Genomic DNA, 21,358 nt, shown 5'->3' with positions numbered 1-21,358 from the left:
CATGTAACTTTGGTGAATTGTTCATATATATTGACATAAGCTCCCTTTCGATTTTTATAAATTTTAGATTTTATGTTTCCGAGTTATGGGATTTTATTCATAAAAAAGGGGGATTTTCCAGTTTTCAGCAATAACTCAAAAATGCTTTGAGCAGTTTTCATTAAACTTTGGTGATCGGTTTATATCTATTGAATCAAGCTCCCTTTAGTTTTTTTTTGTAATTTCTGATATAACATTGAGTAGCTATGGAATTTTTTTCTTTGAAAAAGTGACCGGCGTAATATTGCTTATGTTGCAGCTCTTTATTCTGGATTTAGCTTCCTCAGAAAGGCAATCATAGGCAAAGATTTGAAAGCCAAAAATACACAAATACTTGAATACTTTAGGAGCTATATGACCAAAAGGGCCCTGAAAATATTGGAAAAAATAGCCAAATCCACTTTGCCTGAAGTAGTTGAAACCATTGTTTCTTTATGATTTCTAAATTTATCAACAGAAATTATAAGAAATCTGTAGCAAAGCTTACATTTTTGTTATCATAAGTGCATGACTGTTGAATGAACAGGTTAAAATGATGAAAATGTTAATTGATAATGAGTGAAAATCCCTGTTATTTGCTTGAGCTTTATGCTATATTTTTCCCATATAAGTTAAAACAAAAAGCCTTAATGAAGAGCTTGTATAGTCAGTGCAAAGAAAACTTGATATAGATTGCATAAAGGGAAATTATATATGTATAACTTCATTGTGTATTTATTACCAGATAAATATTTTATCCATAACATATTTCATGGAATTCTTACATAACCCTGGCATTTGTCAGGATAGAGAAAAGCTTATCAAAATGGGCAGAAAATATGTTGCCGGTTTTATGTTTGACTTCAGACTGTAACAAAAGTTTTATTATCACAGATAAAAATGAAGAAATCCAATCATCAAGAATTTCAAACAGAGGCCTCATTGACATGCATGAATAGTATTATGCAGTGTTATTTCTTGATAAAAGTTTTATATTTTTGGATCAGCAGGATATTTTTAAGAGTTTGAATCATAATCTAAACTTAAAACATGATTTATGTTTAATTTATGTAGTAAAGAATGCGTGAGCATGGTAAAAGTGGTATATACATGTAGGCGTCTCACTTTAATGGTGAATTTTCATAACTTTTAAGAGTGTCTGATGTGAATTCTATAGTCTCATATACTTGTACTTTCTTGGTCTATTCTATTCTTATTCATTTTTAGCTCACCTGGCCCGAAGGGCCAAGTGAGCTTTTCTCATCACTTGGCGTCCGTCCGGCGTCGTCCGTCGTCGGCGTTAACTTTTTACATTTTGAACTTCTTCTAGAGAACCACTGAATGGAATGAAACCAAACATGGCATGAATGTTCCTTATGAGGTGCTGACCAAGTGTTGTTACTTTGTAGCCGATCCATCATCCAAGATGGCCGCCAGCGGGGGACTTAGTTTAACATAGGACCCTATGGGAAATGCATACAAATGACTTCTTTTAGAGAACCACTGAATGGAATAAAACCAAACATGGCATGAATGTTCCTTATGAGGTGCTCACCAAGTGTTGTTACTTTGTAGCCGATCCATCATCCAAGATGGCCGCCAGCGGGGGACTTAGTTTAACATAGGACCCTATTGGAAATGCATACAAATGACTTCTTTTAGAGAACCACTGAATGGAATAAAACCAAACATGGCATGAATGTTCCTTATGAGGTGTTGACCATGTGTTGTTACTTTGTAGCCGATCCATCATCCAAGATGGCCGCCATCGGGGAACTTAGTTTAACATAGGACCCTATGGGAAATACATACAAATGTCTTCTTTTAGAGAACCACTGAATGGAATGAAACCAAACATGGCATGAATGTGCCTTATGAGGTGCTGACCAAGTGTTGTTACTTTGTAGCCGATCCATCATCCAAGATGGCCGCCAGCGGGGGACTTAGTTTAACATAGGACCCTATGGGAAATACATAAAAATGTCTTCTTTTAGAGAACCACTGAATGGAATGAAACCAAACATGGCATGAATGTGCCTTATGAGGTGCTGACCAAGTGTTGTTACTTTGTAGCCGATCCATCATCCAAGATGGCCGCCAGCGGGGGACTTAGTTTAACATAGGACCCTATGGGAAATACATAAAAATGTCTTCTTTTAGAGAACCACTGAATGGAATGGAACCAAACATGGCATGAATGTTCCGTATGAGATGCTGACCAAGTGTTGTTACTTTGCAGTCGGTCCATCATCCAAGATGGCCGCCAGCGGGGGACTTAGTTTAACATAGGACCCTATGGGAAATACATACAAATGTCTTCTTTTAGAGAACCACTGAATGGAATGAAACCAAACATGGCATGAATGTTCCTTATGAGGTTCTGACCAAGTGTTGTTACTTTGTAGCCGATCCATCATCCAAGATGGCCGCCAGCGGGGGACTTAGTTGAACATAGGACCCTATGGGAAATACATACAAATGTCTTCTTTTAGTGAACCACTGAATGGAATGAAACCAAACATGGCATGAATCTTCCTTATGAGATGCTGACCAAGTGTTGTTACTTTGTAGCCGATCCATCATCCAAGATGGCCGCTAGCGGGGGACTTAGTTTTACATAGGACCCTTTGGGAAATACATAAAAATGTCTTCTTTTAGAGAACCAATAAATGGAATGGAACCAAACATGGCATGAATGTTCCTTATGAGATGTTGACCAAGTGTTGTTACTTTGCAGCCGATCCATCATCCAAGATGGCCGACAGCGGGGGACTTAGTTTAACATAGGACCCTATGGGAAATACATACAATTGTCTTCTTTTAGAGAACCACTGAATGGAATTGAACCAAACATGGCATGAATGTTCCTTATGAGATGCTGACCAAGTGTTGTTACTTTGCAGTCGATCCATCATCCAAGATGGCCGCTAGGGGGGGGGGGGGGGGGGGCTTAGTTTAACATAGGACCCTATGGGAAATACATACAAATGTCTTCTTTTAGAGTACCACTGAATGGAATGAAACCAAACATGGCATGAATGTTCCTTATGAAGTGCTGACCAAGTGTTGCTACTTTGTTGCCGATTTACTGTTCAAGATGGCCACCAGGATATTTTATTAAATAACGGGACCAATATTAATCAAAATTTGGCCTCAATCATTATTTGGGTATCTGTTATGATTTTTATCTATCTTTACATGATTTCTAAAACCAAAGTAGAGTCAGGTGAGCGACACAGGCTCTTGAGAGCCTCTAGTTTTAAATGGCTGTATATTTAGGTACACTGCTATTTTACTTCCTGTTTCTAACATACATGTAATTATCCTTTACATAACATAACTACCTCATGTATGTAACTTCATTGGAGAAGACTTAAACTTAGACAATCAATTTGGTTACCATCATCTACATTGAATATATTTTCATGATTGTCATAGTTACAACACTTGCAGACTGCAAAAAGATCAGTAAAAAACAACATCAGCTATTTGGGGAACATTTCCAAACTTATAATTGAAAGCAAGGTATTTTCTTTAGTTGAAAGTAGTTCTTATTCTCATTTAAGAAGAATCAATGATTACTTTGCACAGACTTATTCGAATTTAAAAACTATCTATGATCTAGCTTCCAACAAACTTTTTATCTTTATGTAATGAAGGGATGTACGACCTTTACTCTACATTTTTTGGGAACTTTTATTTTCCACTTCTGTCCAATAAGGGAATGATTTGTTTCAGAATAGGTTTCAGTAAAGAATAATACTGGTGTCAACAGTCTTACAGAGTAAAAGTAGACAGCTTTTGGAAAAGAAAATGTCCTTATTATAGATTTAATGTCGGAAACATCTTGACCTGCAATCAGAAAGTTCATCTTCTATTAGATTAACTGTGAACCAACTCATTTCTCTCCTTAAGCTATTAAATACATATTAAAGAGCAAATACAAATAGACTGTAGGGTTAATATCTATATAAAATGATACTGTTGATTCAAGCAGTAAAATGGCAAGTGTAAATAGGTGTAATTTGCATTTGTCCAGTCTTGTGGCCACAAGTTGTAACAGTGTTTTTCTAAAAAAAAAATGGAGTTTGTGTCGGCATTCAGTTAATCTTGAATTTATGCATTCATAATGAAAGTCCATAGAAAAATATTAGAAGCTCAAGTCCAAATTTCCACATATATTTAATTCCCATATGTATTGTTTCTGATGGGAACAAAAGTTCTAATCAGATCGAGACCTGCGTTGTGACAGATACAAATGTTTCTTTGGTTCCAGTCGATAATTTCTTATTGAGGACAATAATGCTTCATTTTTACCCTGTAGACAGATACAGTTAAATTAATGTGAGCTGTTCTATCTTTTTCAGAATCTGGAGAAATATTTGTTTAGAAATATTGATAAAAATTTTCTTTGTTATGGATGCATGTTTCTTATGACCAGAGATGAAAAATATTGAATTACTAGAATGATTTATCTTTTGTCCAATTTGTTTGATAAAGTTGGCTACAGAAGGAGTTTAAAGATACTGATGAATCCAAATTATTTATTTACAGTTTGATCAACCCCAATCTAAAGTTACTACTGTAAAATTGTACATTGTATTAGGTTTCAATTTTTTTTTCAAATGTTTTACATCAAGATTACATCTAGTACTGTGGATTCATTATTGTTCACGAGTTACCAATTTTCATTGATACTGGTGAACCACAAATTTAAATGTTCTTAGTACAAATTCCCTATAGGCTTGTATGCAGACTTTGGTGAATAACGCAATGCAATGTCCCCTAAAAATGCTAAATTTGATCTTAGTCCAGGAAAATAGTACCAACAAAAATAAATCCAGGGTATAACCTAGTTCATTAAAAGTGTTATCTCCATTCCAGCATTTTAGAATGCAGTACATTCATTTTTATCTAGCATTTTACTGTACTTGTTTGTGAAGTGTTGTTACTTAACAAGTTAAATAGCTATGACACATGTGCCTTTGAAGTGAAATTGAAATAAACTTAGATGAGGGTGTATTTAGATTTAGCCTGTTAAAAGGAGCATCATTTCTTTCGTCCATTAGAGAAAATCAAATTAGTAAGCCTGTGAATTAAATATAAATTTGTTTATTGTAGATTGTTGGTAAAGAAGATCAGGTATGTTCAATACAGTTTTATACTCACAACATTATATCAAGCAAAACACTGATTCTACCTTTGGCTTTGTTTCATGGGCTCTGTGAGCATTGATGTATATATATGTCCTTAGCTGTTATGTGAGGTGGGAACTCAGAGCATTTATGAATAAAAACAAGTTCTACTGTTTAGACATGTGTGTAAGTTTCTCTGAGCATTGTTGTACCCACAGATTCTACTGTTGAGTATGTGTCATGCGTTCTGTGAGCATTGTTGTGAACATTGTTGTACACACAGATTCTACTGTTGAGTATGTGCCATGGGTTCTGTGAACATTGTTGTATACACAGATTCTGCTGTTGGGTATGTGTAAACTCATAGGTTCTGTGAGCATTGTTGTACACACAGATTTTCCAGTTGGGTATGTGTCATGGGTTCTGTGAGCATTGTTGTATACACAGATTCTACTGTTGGGTATGTGTCATGGGTTCTGTGAGCATTGTTGTACACACCAATTCTACTGTTGGATATGTGTCATGTGTTCTGTGAACATTGGTGTACACACAGATTTTACTGTTGGGTATGTGTCATGTGTTCTGTGAGCATTGTTGTACACACAGATTCTACTGTTGAGTATGTGCCATGGGTTCTGTGAACATTGTTGTATACACAGATTCTACTGTTAGGTATGTGTCATGCGTTCTGTGAGCATTGTTGTACACACCGATTCTACTGTTGGGTATGTGTCATGAGTTATGTGAACCTTTTTGTACACACCAATTCTACTGTTGGGTATGTGGCATGTGTTCTGTGAACATTGTTGTACACACTGATTCTACTGTTGGGTATGTGTCATGAGTTATCTGAACATTGTTGTACACATAGATTGTACTGTTAGGTATGTTTCCTGAGTTCTGTGAGCATTGGTGTACACACAAATCCTGCTGTTGGTTATGTGTTGTGGGCTCTGTGAGCATTGGTGTATACACATGTCCTACTGTTGGGTATGTGTCATAGGTTCTGTGAGCATTGGTGTATACACAGATCAACTGCTGGTTATGTGTCATGTAGAACATTTTACTGTTGTTTTCCTAACCCCAAAATTCCACTCAATGCTCGTTGGAGGACATTGACTGATAGAGGGTGCTGTTATTATTTCATTTATTGTGTTACCAGTCAATACCTTTGATTTAGTACATTATGAGCTATAAGAGTTGTACTAATTTTGTCTATATATATAGTTAGATGTTTAGTGCCTCCCTGTATCTACTTCTGGTAAAAACCAAACTTTAAAAAAAAAATACATACTCTGTTTTCCAGATCTGTCGTAGTTTTTTTTACAGTCATTTGCAATTGTGTTATTCTTTTTGTAAAATTGATCCACTTATTTTTTTCTCAGATTGATTTTTGTAAAAAATATTCCATACTATTAAAACAACAAAAAAGTTTTCATTTTCAAATACAAAAGAGAGATTTATAGTTTTTTCAATTCCAATTTAGTGTCCTACAGGGAACATTTTAAGACTATAGAATGATTTCAGCTCTGCTCTCTGTTGTTTCCGATAGAACAAATAGATTTATATGGCATTGTCACAGAAAAAAATCGATAGAAATATGACAGCTGTTGTTAGAGTTTACCATTGCTGTTATATGACAGAAGACATGCTGTGTATCAAAACATTATTTATATTCATTAAACGAATTATGAATAATCTTTACTGTTTATGTTAAACTTGACTTGTTTTATATAATCATTCCAATTTCTGTTACATTCTATGGAGAATTACTTTGCTTTCAAATTAAAACAGACCTGTATTTTCTTCCCACTTGATTAATGTGACTTTTTTCAGATATTAATCATATATATATGTTTTTTGTGTTGTGTTTCAGGGATTTTAGATTTTTAAAAACTTGATCGATTTTCAATTGGCATATGCATTAGTCAATTTCATTGTTTGATGTTAAAAAAAACCAAAAACATCTACAACTAAGAAATTAACCAGTCAAAACTAATATACATTTCAATGTTTTTATATCATCTAAATGTTTATGTTGCTAGTTCATGATTCATAACATTCACACATATTTGAATAAGATCAAGATTTGTTTAAAACACATATTTTAGGGAAAAACCGATTCAGATATTGACTGGTTTCAAATAATGATTTACTATAATTTGAAGCCAGTTAAACCCATTTGAGAACATGACAGTATATATATATATATATATATATATATCAAAATTCAAGAGTTTATCCTAAATTGAGGTAAATTATATGGCCTTCCAAATACCGTTTCGATTTCTAACATCACTGAAGAAACATCAATTATCGAAATCCGGATATGGTGTACTAATTTTTGCACCTTATGTTTGCGGTATACCATCTTTTTCGCAAGTTTATTGTTTTCTGTTTGGTAATAAAATTAATAGTTAAGATCCATTTTGTTACATCTGGTGATCAGTTTATTTGGCAATCGCCAATGGCAGTCAGCAGATTTTAAGAACATCCGTTGTTCGACCTGCTAGTCAAATGCGTTTTGTTAAAATGTACTTTTTCATTTTTTGGTCTTTTGGAAAATGTTGTTTGTGCTGTATTTAGACCCCTCTAAAAGAAATTTGTTTTGCAAGCACACGTATAAAAATTGAGGTTTTTATCCAATGCAATCATAGGTTTGAACGTTGTTTTCGATTTAGACTTGTATAGAAATTTGTTTTGCATGCACACGTATAAAAATTGCGGTTTTTATCCAACGCAATCATAGGTTTGAACGTTGTTTTCAGTTTAGACTTGTTTATATATATATATATATATATATATATATAAAGGAAAAATTCCTTTAAATATTTTATTCCGAATTTCACAGCATTTTAATGTTTCATTTCTTTTTGATTTTGAAATTGTAAATGAAACAAAATTCAGGAGAAATAAGACCAACCTTTTTAGTTAGTTGGCAATCTACAGTTTATATATCTTTTTGAAAAGATGTTGCTTTATTTTCAGTGTGAAACAAAATTGACTTGGTACAAAAGTCTAACTGTAATATATGCACCCTGTGCCTTTATTAACCTGCTCAGTTGCTCAGTAATTTTTCAATTTGTGTCACATATTTGAGACAATTGAAAAGAAGTTATCATTAGCATCACAATGTATGAGAAGAAATTTATTAGCAACATCACAATATGGGAGCCAAACTTATCAAGCTTACTTCATTAGGACAACTAGGTGTAAAACTGTTTAGCCGGAGAGACAGTTATGCATGTAGTTGGAAAAACATATTATCTGGTTTTCTGGATAAAGATATTGTAAAATATCATAGGTTAGAGAGAATATGAAGAGTTTTTGCTCGTTTTCTGTGAACACTCACCAAAACATTCAAATTGTGGCTAGGGACTGATATTTTACAATATCAATGTGCAGTAAACCTGACAATCTATATACATTTAAAACTTTGTGTGTGCATAAGAATTTTTTTGCATCTTACACTTTGGAGAAAAGGAAACAAAATTTTCTTAACTGCTTATAGAATGGTTTGCCTAATAACTTTTATGTAGAGAAATCCCAAGAGGGTACAACCTTGTTATGGTATATGTCCATTTATATTTTGTGACTAAAAGTATATTGGATGAATGACTTTAATCGTAATGTATCAATATGGTTTGGTTTACCAATTCTCAGGAGACAGCATCACAGATTTTGTATGGCTCATGTCTTGATCAGACAATAATTATGCTACAAACATTAATGTAACAAGGGTTATAGAAAGATTTCTAAGAATCTTTTTTTTAATTTTATTTATGCCCCTTCTTCTAGTTTATTTATTATTCATATTTTAAAGAACTTTGTTATTTGGTCCACCTCTGGAAGTTTTCAGTAAAATTGACAAAAAAAGCTACCTCTTATAATTAATTACCTTCCAAAAATAAAAGTTTTCTTTGCATATAGATGTTATTCAAACGTTAATAATTATCTTTTTTCTGGAAAAAAAAAATAAAAAAAATTGTTAAATCTAGGACTGTATATGAAATTTTTTTTGACAAATCTATGAGACAAATGCACCAGTTAGATTCAAATTTGACCTTAATGATATGAGCTCTTGGTAAGGCAAGGTAGGGTGACCTCTCTAAATTACCACATAGATCAGAAAAGGAAAAACAGGATCCTTTTTGTAACCGGCTAAACTAGTAATTAAGCTAAGATTGTAATATGTTGTTTTGCAAAAACAACTTTCAGTTGTCAACTGCTGGTAGGTGTAAACTAAATATTCAATTCTAATTGTAATATTTTTTTTGAATAGAGATATATTATTTGCTGTATACATGATTAAATTTGAGACATCCTGGGTGTGACTGCATTTAAGTTATTTTGTTGTTTGATGCATTTCATAGTATAAATTTAGTCTATATTTATCAGGTGACTGTTATCAGGTCCAGACAACGAAAGGTCAGATTTGAGAAGGGTTGGGTCATTATCAAATTAAACAGTTATAAATTTATCTTGCATACAGAATTCTTAAGATGGTTTCATTTGCTATCACTTGTTAAGGTATTATTTACTCAGAAAGGACAAAAGCAAATGTTGATATATCCTCCATTCAACAATAGACCACAACCATATAAGTCTGTTGAGTACATATGTCAATATTTGTTTGCTTTCATTTAACTGATAACTTTAAACAGTGGACAGATTTAACTGGACACTATGGATTGCAAATTTCTGTTTGAATATTTGTTTCGACAGGACATATTAGAATTTCACTAAATGGTCAAACAAATTGTTAGTTAAACGATGTTTGCCATTGCCATTGGGTTGATTCACTGTCTTGTGTAACAAGAAAAATAGGCAAATATTTGGTAAAAAAATTAATTTGTTTTCATTCACTGCATTAATAAAAGATGGATCTTGATTAAATCTTTTACAGTACTTATAAACTTGAAAGTAAAAATCTGTCATAGAATGATTTATGAATGCATATTAAAGCTGATGAAATTCAAACCATATTTAAATAGCATATTAAATTCACAAGTATATTGATCTTACCATACAATAAGTTTGAATATATAAACTTGAAGAAATTTTACTCGCTTCAAATGATCATATTTTCTTTTAATTGTTAGATGTTATATACAAAATTTTAATGGTTATTTAAAGCTGAAATTTTCTATGTCCATTCATCATTTTTTTTGTCATGGGTTTGTGAGTATAAAGTCGGTGAAATAATTGTGGTTCTGCATGTGCTAGTTTCTTTGCATATTTGAATACACCTCTGTGAGTTTATTAGTGTTTACTTCTGTCTGAACTTGTCAAGTTGAATCTCAGGGAGGACCTTAGAGTAAAAATGTTTAAATTTGAAGCATCAATGAATCTGTTTCATAAATATTGTGACATGGAATTATATGTCAATAATTTATATAACTTATATATCATGTTATGTACCTAAATTATCTATAGGTATTAGTAGTCTAGAACATTTTATTAGTTTTAAAATGGTTCTTCTCTCCTACCCTCCTTAAATATTCATTCTTGGATGTTAATCATTGCAAAACTTAAACATCAAGATTTTTTTAGTAAACATTCAAATGTAGAAGAATTTTAAACAATGAATTTAAAGTAGGGATCTGTTAAGGGCTAATCAGTTTGGGTTAGCTTAGCTTTAGTAATCTACTTGTGGGATTAACATAGATAGTTATAATGCATCTATAATTTGTGCATTCTTCTGGCCTATCTATGGTTTTCATATCATAATAAATGCAGGCTGATATCTATCTTAATGTATAATAATTAGTTATTATAGGCAAAAAATAATTGAAAATGCATCGATGGTAGATTATTTTAATAATGGACATCTGATTTGAGGCTTAAACCTTATGGAAAAGGAAACCATATGGACATCTCATAAGATAATTAAGGTCTTAAGTATTGTGTAGGAAATGTCAAATCTTCCACCAGAAATCCTGGTATTTACTCGCATGACCAAATCTCATATGTGGATGGCAAAGGTTTATTTATTTGGTGAACATCTTTTTACATCCTTTTAGTTTTGGAGTGATTTTTGTCAACTTCTTCAGGAGAGACTAGCTTGACCATCAGACAAACAATTTTTGTATACCATGTCATTTGTATGGACTAATATCTCTGATTTAACACAGGTAGGGATAATTTGAATTACTTTGGCTTTAGATTAAAGCAGGGTTATTGCAGTTTTATTTATAGCTGTAATTGCATTCTGAAATAACCATAGTAATTGATATGCAAATTAACATGACTTATTTGCATAAAATGCCCATTTAGTTTGATTTAGTACAAAATGTTTTGCATCCAGTTGAATACAATAAGATTTACAAAGCTGATATAAAAAACAGACTTGGGATTTCAGCCAAGATTGAGTCAGTTTAATTGACAGGGAAAGTTGAAGTGAAATTTCAAATATATGTACTAGTATTGCATAATGTGAGACATAACATCAATAACTATATGGGTTTACCAACCATCAGTCCAGTAAAACCTTAGAAAAACAAATTTTATTGGATAAAACTTACCATAATAGCATAAATCCTTTTAGAAAAGAGAGAAAAAGAAAAATGTAACAATTTTACCAGTGCCAAGTACAGTTTACACAGAATTTAAAATAAAACTTGTCAGTTGGTCAAAGAGGGGAAACTTTTGAAAAACTATATCAATAGTAAAACTTAATAAAACATTTCATTTGCCAATTTCTACTGTTCAGATTATTCAATAAAAAAAATGAAATAGGACTTTGATATGTCTTTTTTTATGAGGTTTTAAAGGGGCACTAGCTACGAGATATAGAAAAATTATGAAATATGATTTTTTTTTGTTCAATCATTAATGAAAGTGGAATAGTGAAATGATAATTTGCTTTTAGCAGCCAGAATTGTCTAATTTTGTCAAAATAAGCAAATAAATATTGATGATGCATTATTCACTTGCAAGTGAATAATTCGACCTCATTGAATCCGTATTCATGTGAACTTCAATTTAACCCCTTTGATAGAGTTGGATAACGCATGAATTGTGTGCATGTTTGGTTATTTAAAGGAAAAGAATGTCAACATTGAAAGTAAACAAAGGAAATTCATTTAATTGACTGATTCGATCCTCAAAAAAATTATTCTTATACAGGTGAAAATGATGATTAAAATATATTTTTAATCTATAAATGAAATTAAATAGACCTAGAAGAATCCAATTGCACGATTTGAGCTATCTATTTATATCTTTATTTATGCTTATATCCCTTATATGGGCATCAGTGGTTTTCGGGAGGTCAACTCCACAGTTAATTAGATGGCGTCTAGACTAAAATACACACAAAACGAAGCTACATATTATCGGCCCCATGCCCTGTAAATTGTTTATTTTAGATTTTTTATAATTTGGATAAATGTTTTACATTGTTATATAACAAATATGAGAATTTGAGTCAATTCGGTGAACATGAATTTGACAGCTAGTGCCCCTTTAAGAAATAAGGCTTCAACAAAAATTGTCTTTGTAGAAAATACCCTAAAATACCTTGATGGAGTTAGAAAGCCTAAACTAAAATTTATACTTCTTGTGGCAAACATGTTTTAAATAATAATTGGACTCTCTAAGCAGACAATTTATTTGGTTTGGCCTATTAAGACTTTATGGCAATGACATCTCCTTATTTTTATATTGATGGCTTAATGGACATTCATAGAAACTCCATAATACAATGGACAGTTTGTCTCTAATTAGAAATTTATGATCAGTAAATGGTCAATTTGTAGTTATTGATAGGCTATTGTCTGAGATGGTGAAATTAACACTGCAACTGTGTTGTATATGATGGAAGAAATAGATTATGGCTACTCTCTCAATGATAACCAAAGATATGGTATACTGTTATTGAAATACCTATCAAATATATGTGAGAGGTTTTGATAGACTGGTTTGTGAGTCTGTTGATATGGGTTTAAAGAGGAGTGGGGTCAATGAGACAACAATTCAACATTAAAAAGTTCACCAATGATAGACATTTAGAGGTCACCATGTGGTCATCAATGTTGGTCAAGCATTCAAACTGTATATCAAATAGTCTTAATTCTGGACAAGTTTTTAAGAGAGGCATTATTTAGGCCTTATCAGAAAACATTACCAAAATGAGATAGTTGTGAGGATTACAGTCCCAAAAAATGGTAGTGGAAGATACTTTTATAAGAACATGTCTCAAAATATAAATGCTATTTTTAATTTAAAAAGGTAGAATATGTTGATTTGCAATTGAAAGTTTCATTGCATATAAGTCCCATGTTCAAAAGATGGTGTCAAAAGAATTTTGAAAAAAAATGGATATGCATTTTATCTTCCTGAAAAGGCCAATTATCATTTCTTCCAAATGCATTGGCTAATGAAACAACATATGGATGATGATTGCATAATTTTCAGTTTTTAAATATGTATTATCTCTCTTAATTTTTTCTCTTGTTGTCCTCTTTAGACAGGATATACTGTTCATTATTGACAGGTAGATAACTAACATCAATCATATTATTGATGTCTGTTTCCCATTTTCTATAAATAAAAATCTTTTGTTAATTACTAACAGTTGTGAGGAAATGAATTAGTCTGTGATTGTAATTAAAGGTTAATTAACTGGAAAATGATTGTTTTGTTTAGGAACAAGTGGGAGAAACAGACATTCTTGTCAATGATATCACAATGATATTGGATAATGGGGATTTTCATTGATTCCAGTTCGTTTCCCGGTTAAAAGATAAAAAGATTCCCACTTTCTTCTGCATACGTGACTACAAAATGAATGGATTTATTTTTCAAATTCAGCATTTTGAAGTCTGCCACAGCTAGGAAACATTACTCTGTTTTATAGATAAATGAGTAATACAATATTTTATTGTAGAGCAGTTCTTTATATTACATAACAGAAACAATTGTTGGTAGAATAGCAATTTTGTATATAAATTAACATAAGGCATATTATCTTGAATTAAAGAAGGAAGAAAGTTTATATAATTTCAAGCTACATCCATAAATTGGTACATGGTTTTATTGAAAAAAAGCCATATCTTTGTTAAATTAACAAGTTTTATTTTTCATAACACTAATTAATGAGTCATAGACCCGATAGAAATTCAAGAATATGTTTTCACGCAACCATCTCATTAACTAAGATTGGCTTAAACAATGAAAATCTACCTTTGGCTATATTTTGACGCTGAATTAATAGATATTCTCCCAGGATCAAAGAAACTCTTCTATTAGGCTATTCACGTTCCTTTATAGTAGCATTTCACAAGTGTGTTGATACATTACTTATGACTTAGCTTGGAGGGAAGGTGATAAATTTAATGCTTTTCCTTAGAATAACTTGATTGGGAGAAAGATGAAACAACTTGATTCATAGCTGTCACCTTTATATATTTTCCTGTTCATATTTGAAAATACTTAGGATTTAGCTATTTGTCAGTTCTGCTATAGCTAGGGAAATCATAAGTTATGCATTGTCTTCCAGCTGTGAACAAATGTTCCGTCATTAGATATGGATTCTGACTTTTTTCTAATAAGTTAATTAGTCAGTATTTCAATTTGTTAATCAACCATCCAACTTGTGAAAAAATCGTTGAATTTGCAATTTCAGAATCGAAAGGATTGTTGGTTATTTCATTGTTCATACACCAAAATGGAAATGCTGTTAGGCCATTGGTTAGATATCCATTGTTTAGTATGATGTTAGCTAACCATAATGGTTTGATGTACGCCTTTCAAAATATTTCCCTGAACACGTTAGATTTTGAAATGGTGAATACCTTGAACAATAATTATCTTTGTACAGTATTTCTTAAAAACCAGAAATTGCAGGGTTTGATGACGTTTTTTTACACACCAGCTTTGGTCTGAAAGGTGGAGATTGGGATGATGAGAGAGCCAGGAAATGTATGAAAATCTTATCATAAAGTTTTCATAACCAATCAAGAAACACTCTATTTAGTTTTTTTAGAGTAATATTGCGCATGTTATCATCTCGATAGCTTACATCTTTGATATTGGACAATGGGCTTTTCATTGGGTTCAAAGGTCATATAGTCTCTTATCTGGAATTTGCACAATTTTTTATGATGGATTGCACTGCACAATTTTTGTACCTTTAAATTCTTAAGCCAATACATAGACTATATAATTTGGTGCATTGAAACAATATAAAACATTCAATGAATATGGCTAGCAACTTATGTTTTCAATGGAAGAAGACTCAACGTTTTATTTAGAATCCATAGAATTCTGCAAACAAAAGCATATACTCAAGTACTCAGCATGAAGGATTAAACTCATCATTGACAAATGAATAGTTAATAGGTCAAAAAGGACTTACTGGATTCCTTCCTTTGAAGTCCATAAAGAAGATATGACAATAGATAATTATCGCCTAATATTATGGAGCTAATAAAAACATCTTATTTGTCGATTTTATCCATCTTTTATTTTCAATTAGCAAATAACTCTTTGGGTTTTGGCAGCAAATTAAATCAATATAAAACCAATTACATTACACCATCCATTTTATTGTTGGTTTTGCATCTAATTTGCTATTGTGTAATTAATAATTATTTTAAGAATAAAGATATTTAGGTTTTCCATTACAGTTTTTTATTCACCCTTTTGAATTCTCCTATTGTAATTAGATAATTGGATATTGTCACAAGTTTGTAATGATTTTTTGTCATGCATAGTAAAATGGACAAAACAAATTCTATATACTTTTTACTTGTTTATCTTGAATAATAGGATTAAAATGATTTGCTAAGTTTTCTGAAAGGTAATGACTGACTTTGTTTTTTCAATTTATTAATTTTCAATGACTATGTTATAATGCCTTTTTTTAAAGGACATTGATACAAGGTTTATTTACTTTGTTATCTATAATTGATTTGAGCTTGACATTAAGTTGCATTAATTAGAATTTTATATAAATTTTGGCAAAATTGTATTTATATTGTGATCGTATGATCAGTAAATTAGTGAAAAAATATTCCTGCACAAAAATGTCACATAATATTTAAAATGTAAATAAGGTAAAGATTCATTAAATGAAATAGTATTCATGAAAAACATGGAAAATCAATTTTGAATAAATCATAATGTGGTTATAAAATTCTATCCTTTTTTAAGGCAATAGTTACTTAGCTTCAAAAAGCCGAGGCCAATGTGACAAATTATCGATAAAGTAAGTTTTATCCATGATCGAAGTCGCATTATCCAACCAATTTAATTGGCTAACGGGTAATTAAATTAAAACAGCATGGTCTCATTAAATAGAAGGTAATAAAAATATATGATGGAAGAACAAAGCTTTAGTTTGATTTGAGGATTTGAAAGAATCAATAATTTGACCCTGTTATCACTTGGACACGCCTGATGGGATATTTTTCTCCTGTATGGTCAATCATTTGTGATAATAATTAGTAGTATAATTCCCTTCTGTAGACATATCCCATTGTTGACCATCTAAGAGTAATACTGTGAAGAATTTTGATTGGAAAAAGAGATTGAACACAAACGACCTGTCCACTTTATTGTTAAGAAGACAGCGTGACAGAGGATTTCATTTTAGCTTGAGGGATAAAAACATTTCAGGATTAAAAGTACCTGATGCGTACAGTACAGTGATTCATCATGCGGATCAAATACAGGGAATAAACCTAACTCAAAGTTGATAAAAATCTTATATGAATTAAATGACAGTGAAACGGTCCACGAATCTTTTCACCTTTTAAACGGAAACTATCCATATAGAATGTTGAAAAGGACAGCGATTAATACCTCACTGAATCAAAACTAGAGATTATAATTTTGTGTTTGTACAAACCACTGGATATCTTAAACATACACTTTAAACATTTCTCCATTTTATTTTGGACATTTGATTTCATACATGAGGACAACAAATTCATGACATTTATGGAAGTCGGAGATGGAAGTTAGAGTTTTAAGAATTTTGAACGAAGCCAATCAAGCCAATCGATTTCACCCGTACTCACAGGTATGTTTTTTACACATCCTTGGAAGATGATTTCAGTAACACATAAAGGGCCATGTGAGTTTGAATATGAAAAAAGGGGGATGGCAATCATTGATAAGATATACATTTTGAAACAAATGTGGAAATGGCAAAAATATTGAAAAGAAACTTAAGATGGTGTGAACAGCATTATTGATGATGTTTGCAACTTCACACCTTTAAGTATCATTTATTTTAAATCTAAAAAGACAAATAAAAGTAAAAAGAAAAATTCTGTTTAAGTGTTAAGTATACCGTAAAAAGGCAATCAGATGATTAATGAGGGTTCTAAAATTGATGTCTATCACAAAATTTATCTTTGTATTTGTTTACATTTCACTAAAGTTCACATTTAAATGTTACTGTTAAACTTTGGGTTGACAAGTTTTTTAAAGGTGAGTTTTCTAACAGAACATTTACCATTCATTATTTCACTCTTCTTCTGATCCGAGTCCTACTTTGAACAAACGCTAGGTCAAAAGATTAGAATATACCAATTATCCTAATTAATTCACATTAACATTTAATCAGATCAAATTAAGATTGATCCTCAGAGTTTAGATAAAGCGAGATGGACCTCTTTTTTGAATATCTGATCAAATAAAATTTTAGAATATTTTAGGTTGAAAGAAGATATTGAACTTTCTTCCAAGTATCTTGATTATATTTTTGTTTTAAATGATTATAGCATTTAACATTGAACGATTAAGAATTGAGAAAATATCTTCAAAATTATTTAGATTTACTCCGAGATTGTCAATACATGATAACACAAAAATTGCCCCACCTAGATGTATGCTTGTTACCCGAGGGACCAAGAGACCTTTTCTTTCAATAACACATACAAGAAAAGTATCCTTTTGTTGTTTTAACCTGAGGGGATTTTGTCAGACTAAGTATAAAAAGAATTATTTAATACATGATACTAATTTCACCTTAGGTGGTGTCTATGAAAAAAATATTATAATTGATTTGCACAAAAATGCATTTAGTCTATCTTATTGGATTGTAAACAATCTAATTGTATTGCAATTTCTAGAAATAATATAATATCCCTTTGAAGTACAATTTGGGATAACTTAGGATGAAAAGGGCAAAAGTAATGATAGATATTTCAATTCAAATTTTAAAAGGGTTTTCTAGACACGAATTGACTAATTCAATCTCATGTAAAACAGAAAGTATATCAAATCACTAGCATTGCTTATATATACTTTATATATATACACCAAACTTTACTGTGCATATAAGATCATATACATGCTTAAATTAACATGTTAATTTTGTACTCATGAAAAGCACTTTACATTTACTTAATTATTAACCAAAAACAACCATATTTACATAAAATTTGTATTAAAGCTTTGGCTTTTGATCAAACCAATATTGCATACATTAAAGTATACAATATGACTATTTCTTGACAGATTCCATCAAAACTTGGCATGAATATACCTGCAGTACAGAAACTACCTTTAGATACCCAGGTAATTAATGTAGAATTTGTGGTAGAAAAGGACAGAAGGTTTCATGGACCTTACTTTATTGCCTACAGCTGATGCTATACAGTATTACAATACCTTTCCTGGAAAGTCAGTCAGACTAGAACATATCAGAATCAAATTAATGATTGATTCCCCTGATATTTTTCTAAATTTTATGATTTTCAAATCAATAACATCAATTACGAGTATACATAACAATGTAGGAAAGTTCTGGTAAAAAGTCTGGGAACACTTTGAAATTTAATTTAAATTCCTTAATTTGTGATTCTTCATTTGAAAATATGTTTGACTTGATTTGTAGCTGAAGCATATTCAGTCCCTTGAATTCGCTATGCATGGTCGACCATACAATAAATGGCATTGCCTCTTTAATTAGCTTCTTTTAACTTTTCCTGGGAAGAACAATTTATGGTGCACTGCACAGTCAGATCATATTATGATGTAAATTTCTTGAAACGTAAATTTCTGTTGAATTGTCAAGAGTGGAAAGCACTCCAATTATGTTGTAGTAATAATCCATTTGAAGATAATTTCCACTAGAAATGTTTTATCTGTTGGTGTTCCCTAGGGACTTAAAGTCAAGTAAACTGATAAGTCAACTAGAAAAGCCATATTTAGTTGTTGTAACAGATAAATGATTCCACATTAGCCATTTTATATACAGAAAATAGATACCAGGCTGAAGTATGAAGAAAAATACTACCACTTAATTGTTTTAATTCATTAAGACACACCTGAAAAAAAAAGATGAAAATAGATGAAATTCGTTGTGGAGTTTATGAAATATAAATGTGAAGACATGGGTCAGAAAAGAAAATGGGTAAAATTCTTCTCTCTTGAGGATATCTTAAATGCTGATTAACACGAATATTACAGTTTATTTTAAGCTTGAATTAATCAGCAACATATCTTTGATATTTTAAAGGTTAAGAGTATTTTCAAAAACCATGCACTATTTATAGACAAAAAATAAATGTAAAGGCATACAGTTTTAAGTTTCTCAATCTGAAATGTCTTACGGTCTTATGATCACTTTCTGTAAGAGTTGGAATATTCCTGTTATTTAAATAAATCATTATTATCTTGTGCTTGATAAATGTCCTTCTTTTTGAAAGCTTTATTATTCATGATTGTAAATGTTTATAAATGGAGGAATTTTCTCTTAAAATGTTCAAAATTAGTTTGATTATAAGACAACAAAAACCAAAAATGCTCTTAGTAAAATGGTTTGCAGTTTGGAGTGGTCATTGAAAATTTTTACTTTAGCTGTTCATGTTGATTTAGTAAACAAATCATTTTAATTGTGGCTTTGTACATAGAAGGTTCCATACTTGAGAATGAATTGGTAATTTAGCAAATATTAACACGTAGCATTTCATTTTTTCATACTTTTTGTTCAGAAAAAAGTGCATTTAAGAAATGGATAGTAGTTTCTTTTGATGAAAGTCTCCATGAGTAGTGAAATTTCATATAGAGTAGATGCTTTTTTAAAAAATCTTCTATGCAGTGGTAATCCAGCATATAGCCAGGGCATTCAAATATTCAACAGTTTCTGCTGTTTGAATACACTGCTGATACTTGATATGGCCTAAAACTGTATTTTGTATCACTGTAAAAATGAAACCTTTTTGTTTGTTTGATTATATTTCACAGTTTAGTATAATATAATAAGTGATACATGCCACTCCAGCCCATAGGGCCATCTATAGACTTTTAGTTATCTCGAACAAAACTATATGGACTTCAGCTTCGATTCAGTCGTTATACTTTTTTGTGAGATGACCGCCTGTCCATAAACTTCCATATAGCCCTAAGTGCCATGAACTACTTGTTAAATATGGAAGTGCAAGAGAACTTTTCATGTATGATGAAGCATTGACTGTCACAGTGTTAATGTCACTACAATCGTATGGTATAAACCATGTCATCTAGTGACAGCCTTATTTGTCACAACTTTTGGTAGGAAAGACATTGGATCCCACCCTAATTAATTAATGACATAGATTTACATGTTAACATGATCATTTACAATAAATATATGTATATGGAATTCTCTTTGGGATGCGTATTTTTAGGTTTTTTAAGAGAGGTCAACCAATAATATTTTACTTTAACCAAGGAGGTTGTAGACAACATCCTTGCTTTATCTTAATGCAAACCAGACTTTTATTATATTTCCACCTTGGAAACAGTTCAGGACTTGTTGTCCCTGGATACATGGATTCATGGTAGACATGGAATGTCACCTCAGAAAATCTTACAAACCCATGTGCACATTTAAATGAGAACCTTGTATTAAAGATACAATTTAAATTAGTTCTTTGTGATTTTCTATTGTTGCCTATAGATGGCAACTGATTATTTATATTTAGGGAAAAATATCCTGTCATATGGTATGGCATACTTAAGGGATCACATTACTTCCGTTGGCTGCTGAAAAGGTCATTATTAGGAGTCAAAATTTAGTAGGAAATTAGGTGACTGCTAAATTGAGTTAAAAGTATAGAGAAAACCTTTTGGCAGGATTCAAATTGACCATTTGATCAAGTTGACCACTGATTTGAATGGACCATGAGGACAGGTTTGACTGTAATACAGATGAAAATAAAGCTATATGTTCAGCCATGAAACACATATCCATCATACATTTGTTA

The 21,358-nt window shown here is 31.4% G+C and overlaps 1 protein-coding gene across 13 annotated transcripts in view; it reads left to right on the top strand.

Moving 5' to 3' along the window:
- LOC127728530 (RNA-binding motif, single-stranded-interacting protein 1-like) overlaps window positions 1-21,358 on the top strand; it is a 138,559-nt gene that overhangs the window by 61,018 nt on the left and 56,183 nt on the right. For 6 of the 13 annotated variants that reach the window (XM_052235955.1, XM_052235954.1, XM_052235956.1 and 3 more), the window contains exons 2-3: window positions 5,140-5,160; window positions 18,627-18,686. In XM_052235955.1, coding sequence (XP_052091915.1) covers window positions 5,140-5,160; window positions 18,627-18,686 — 81 coding nt within the window. Of the gene's footprint in view, window positions 1-5,139; window positions 5,161-16,644; window positions 17,182-18,626; window positions 18,687-21,358 lie in introns of those variants that run through there. The other 7 variants (XM_052235957.1, XM_052235961.1, XM_052235967.1 and 4 more) reach the window with 3 other exon arrangements.

Source organism: Mytilus californianus, unplaced genomic scaffold (assembly GCF_021869535.1).
Source record: "Mytilus californianus isolate M0D057914Y unplaced genomic scaffold, xbMytCali1.0.p SCAF_2, whole genome shotgun sequence".
Classification (NCBI taxonomy): domain Eukaryota; kingdom Metazoa; phylum Mollusca; class Bivalvia; order Mytilida; family Mytilidae; genus Mytilus; species Mytilus californianus.
The sequence above is the reverse complement of the archived record's forward strand: the minus strand, read 5'-3'. Positions and strand labels throughout refer to the sequence as shown.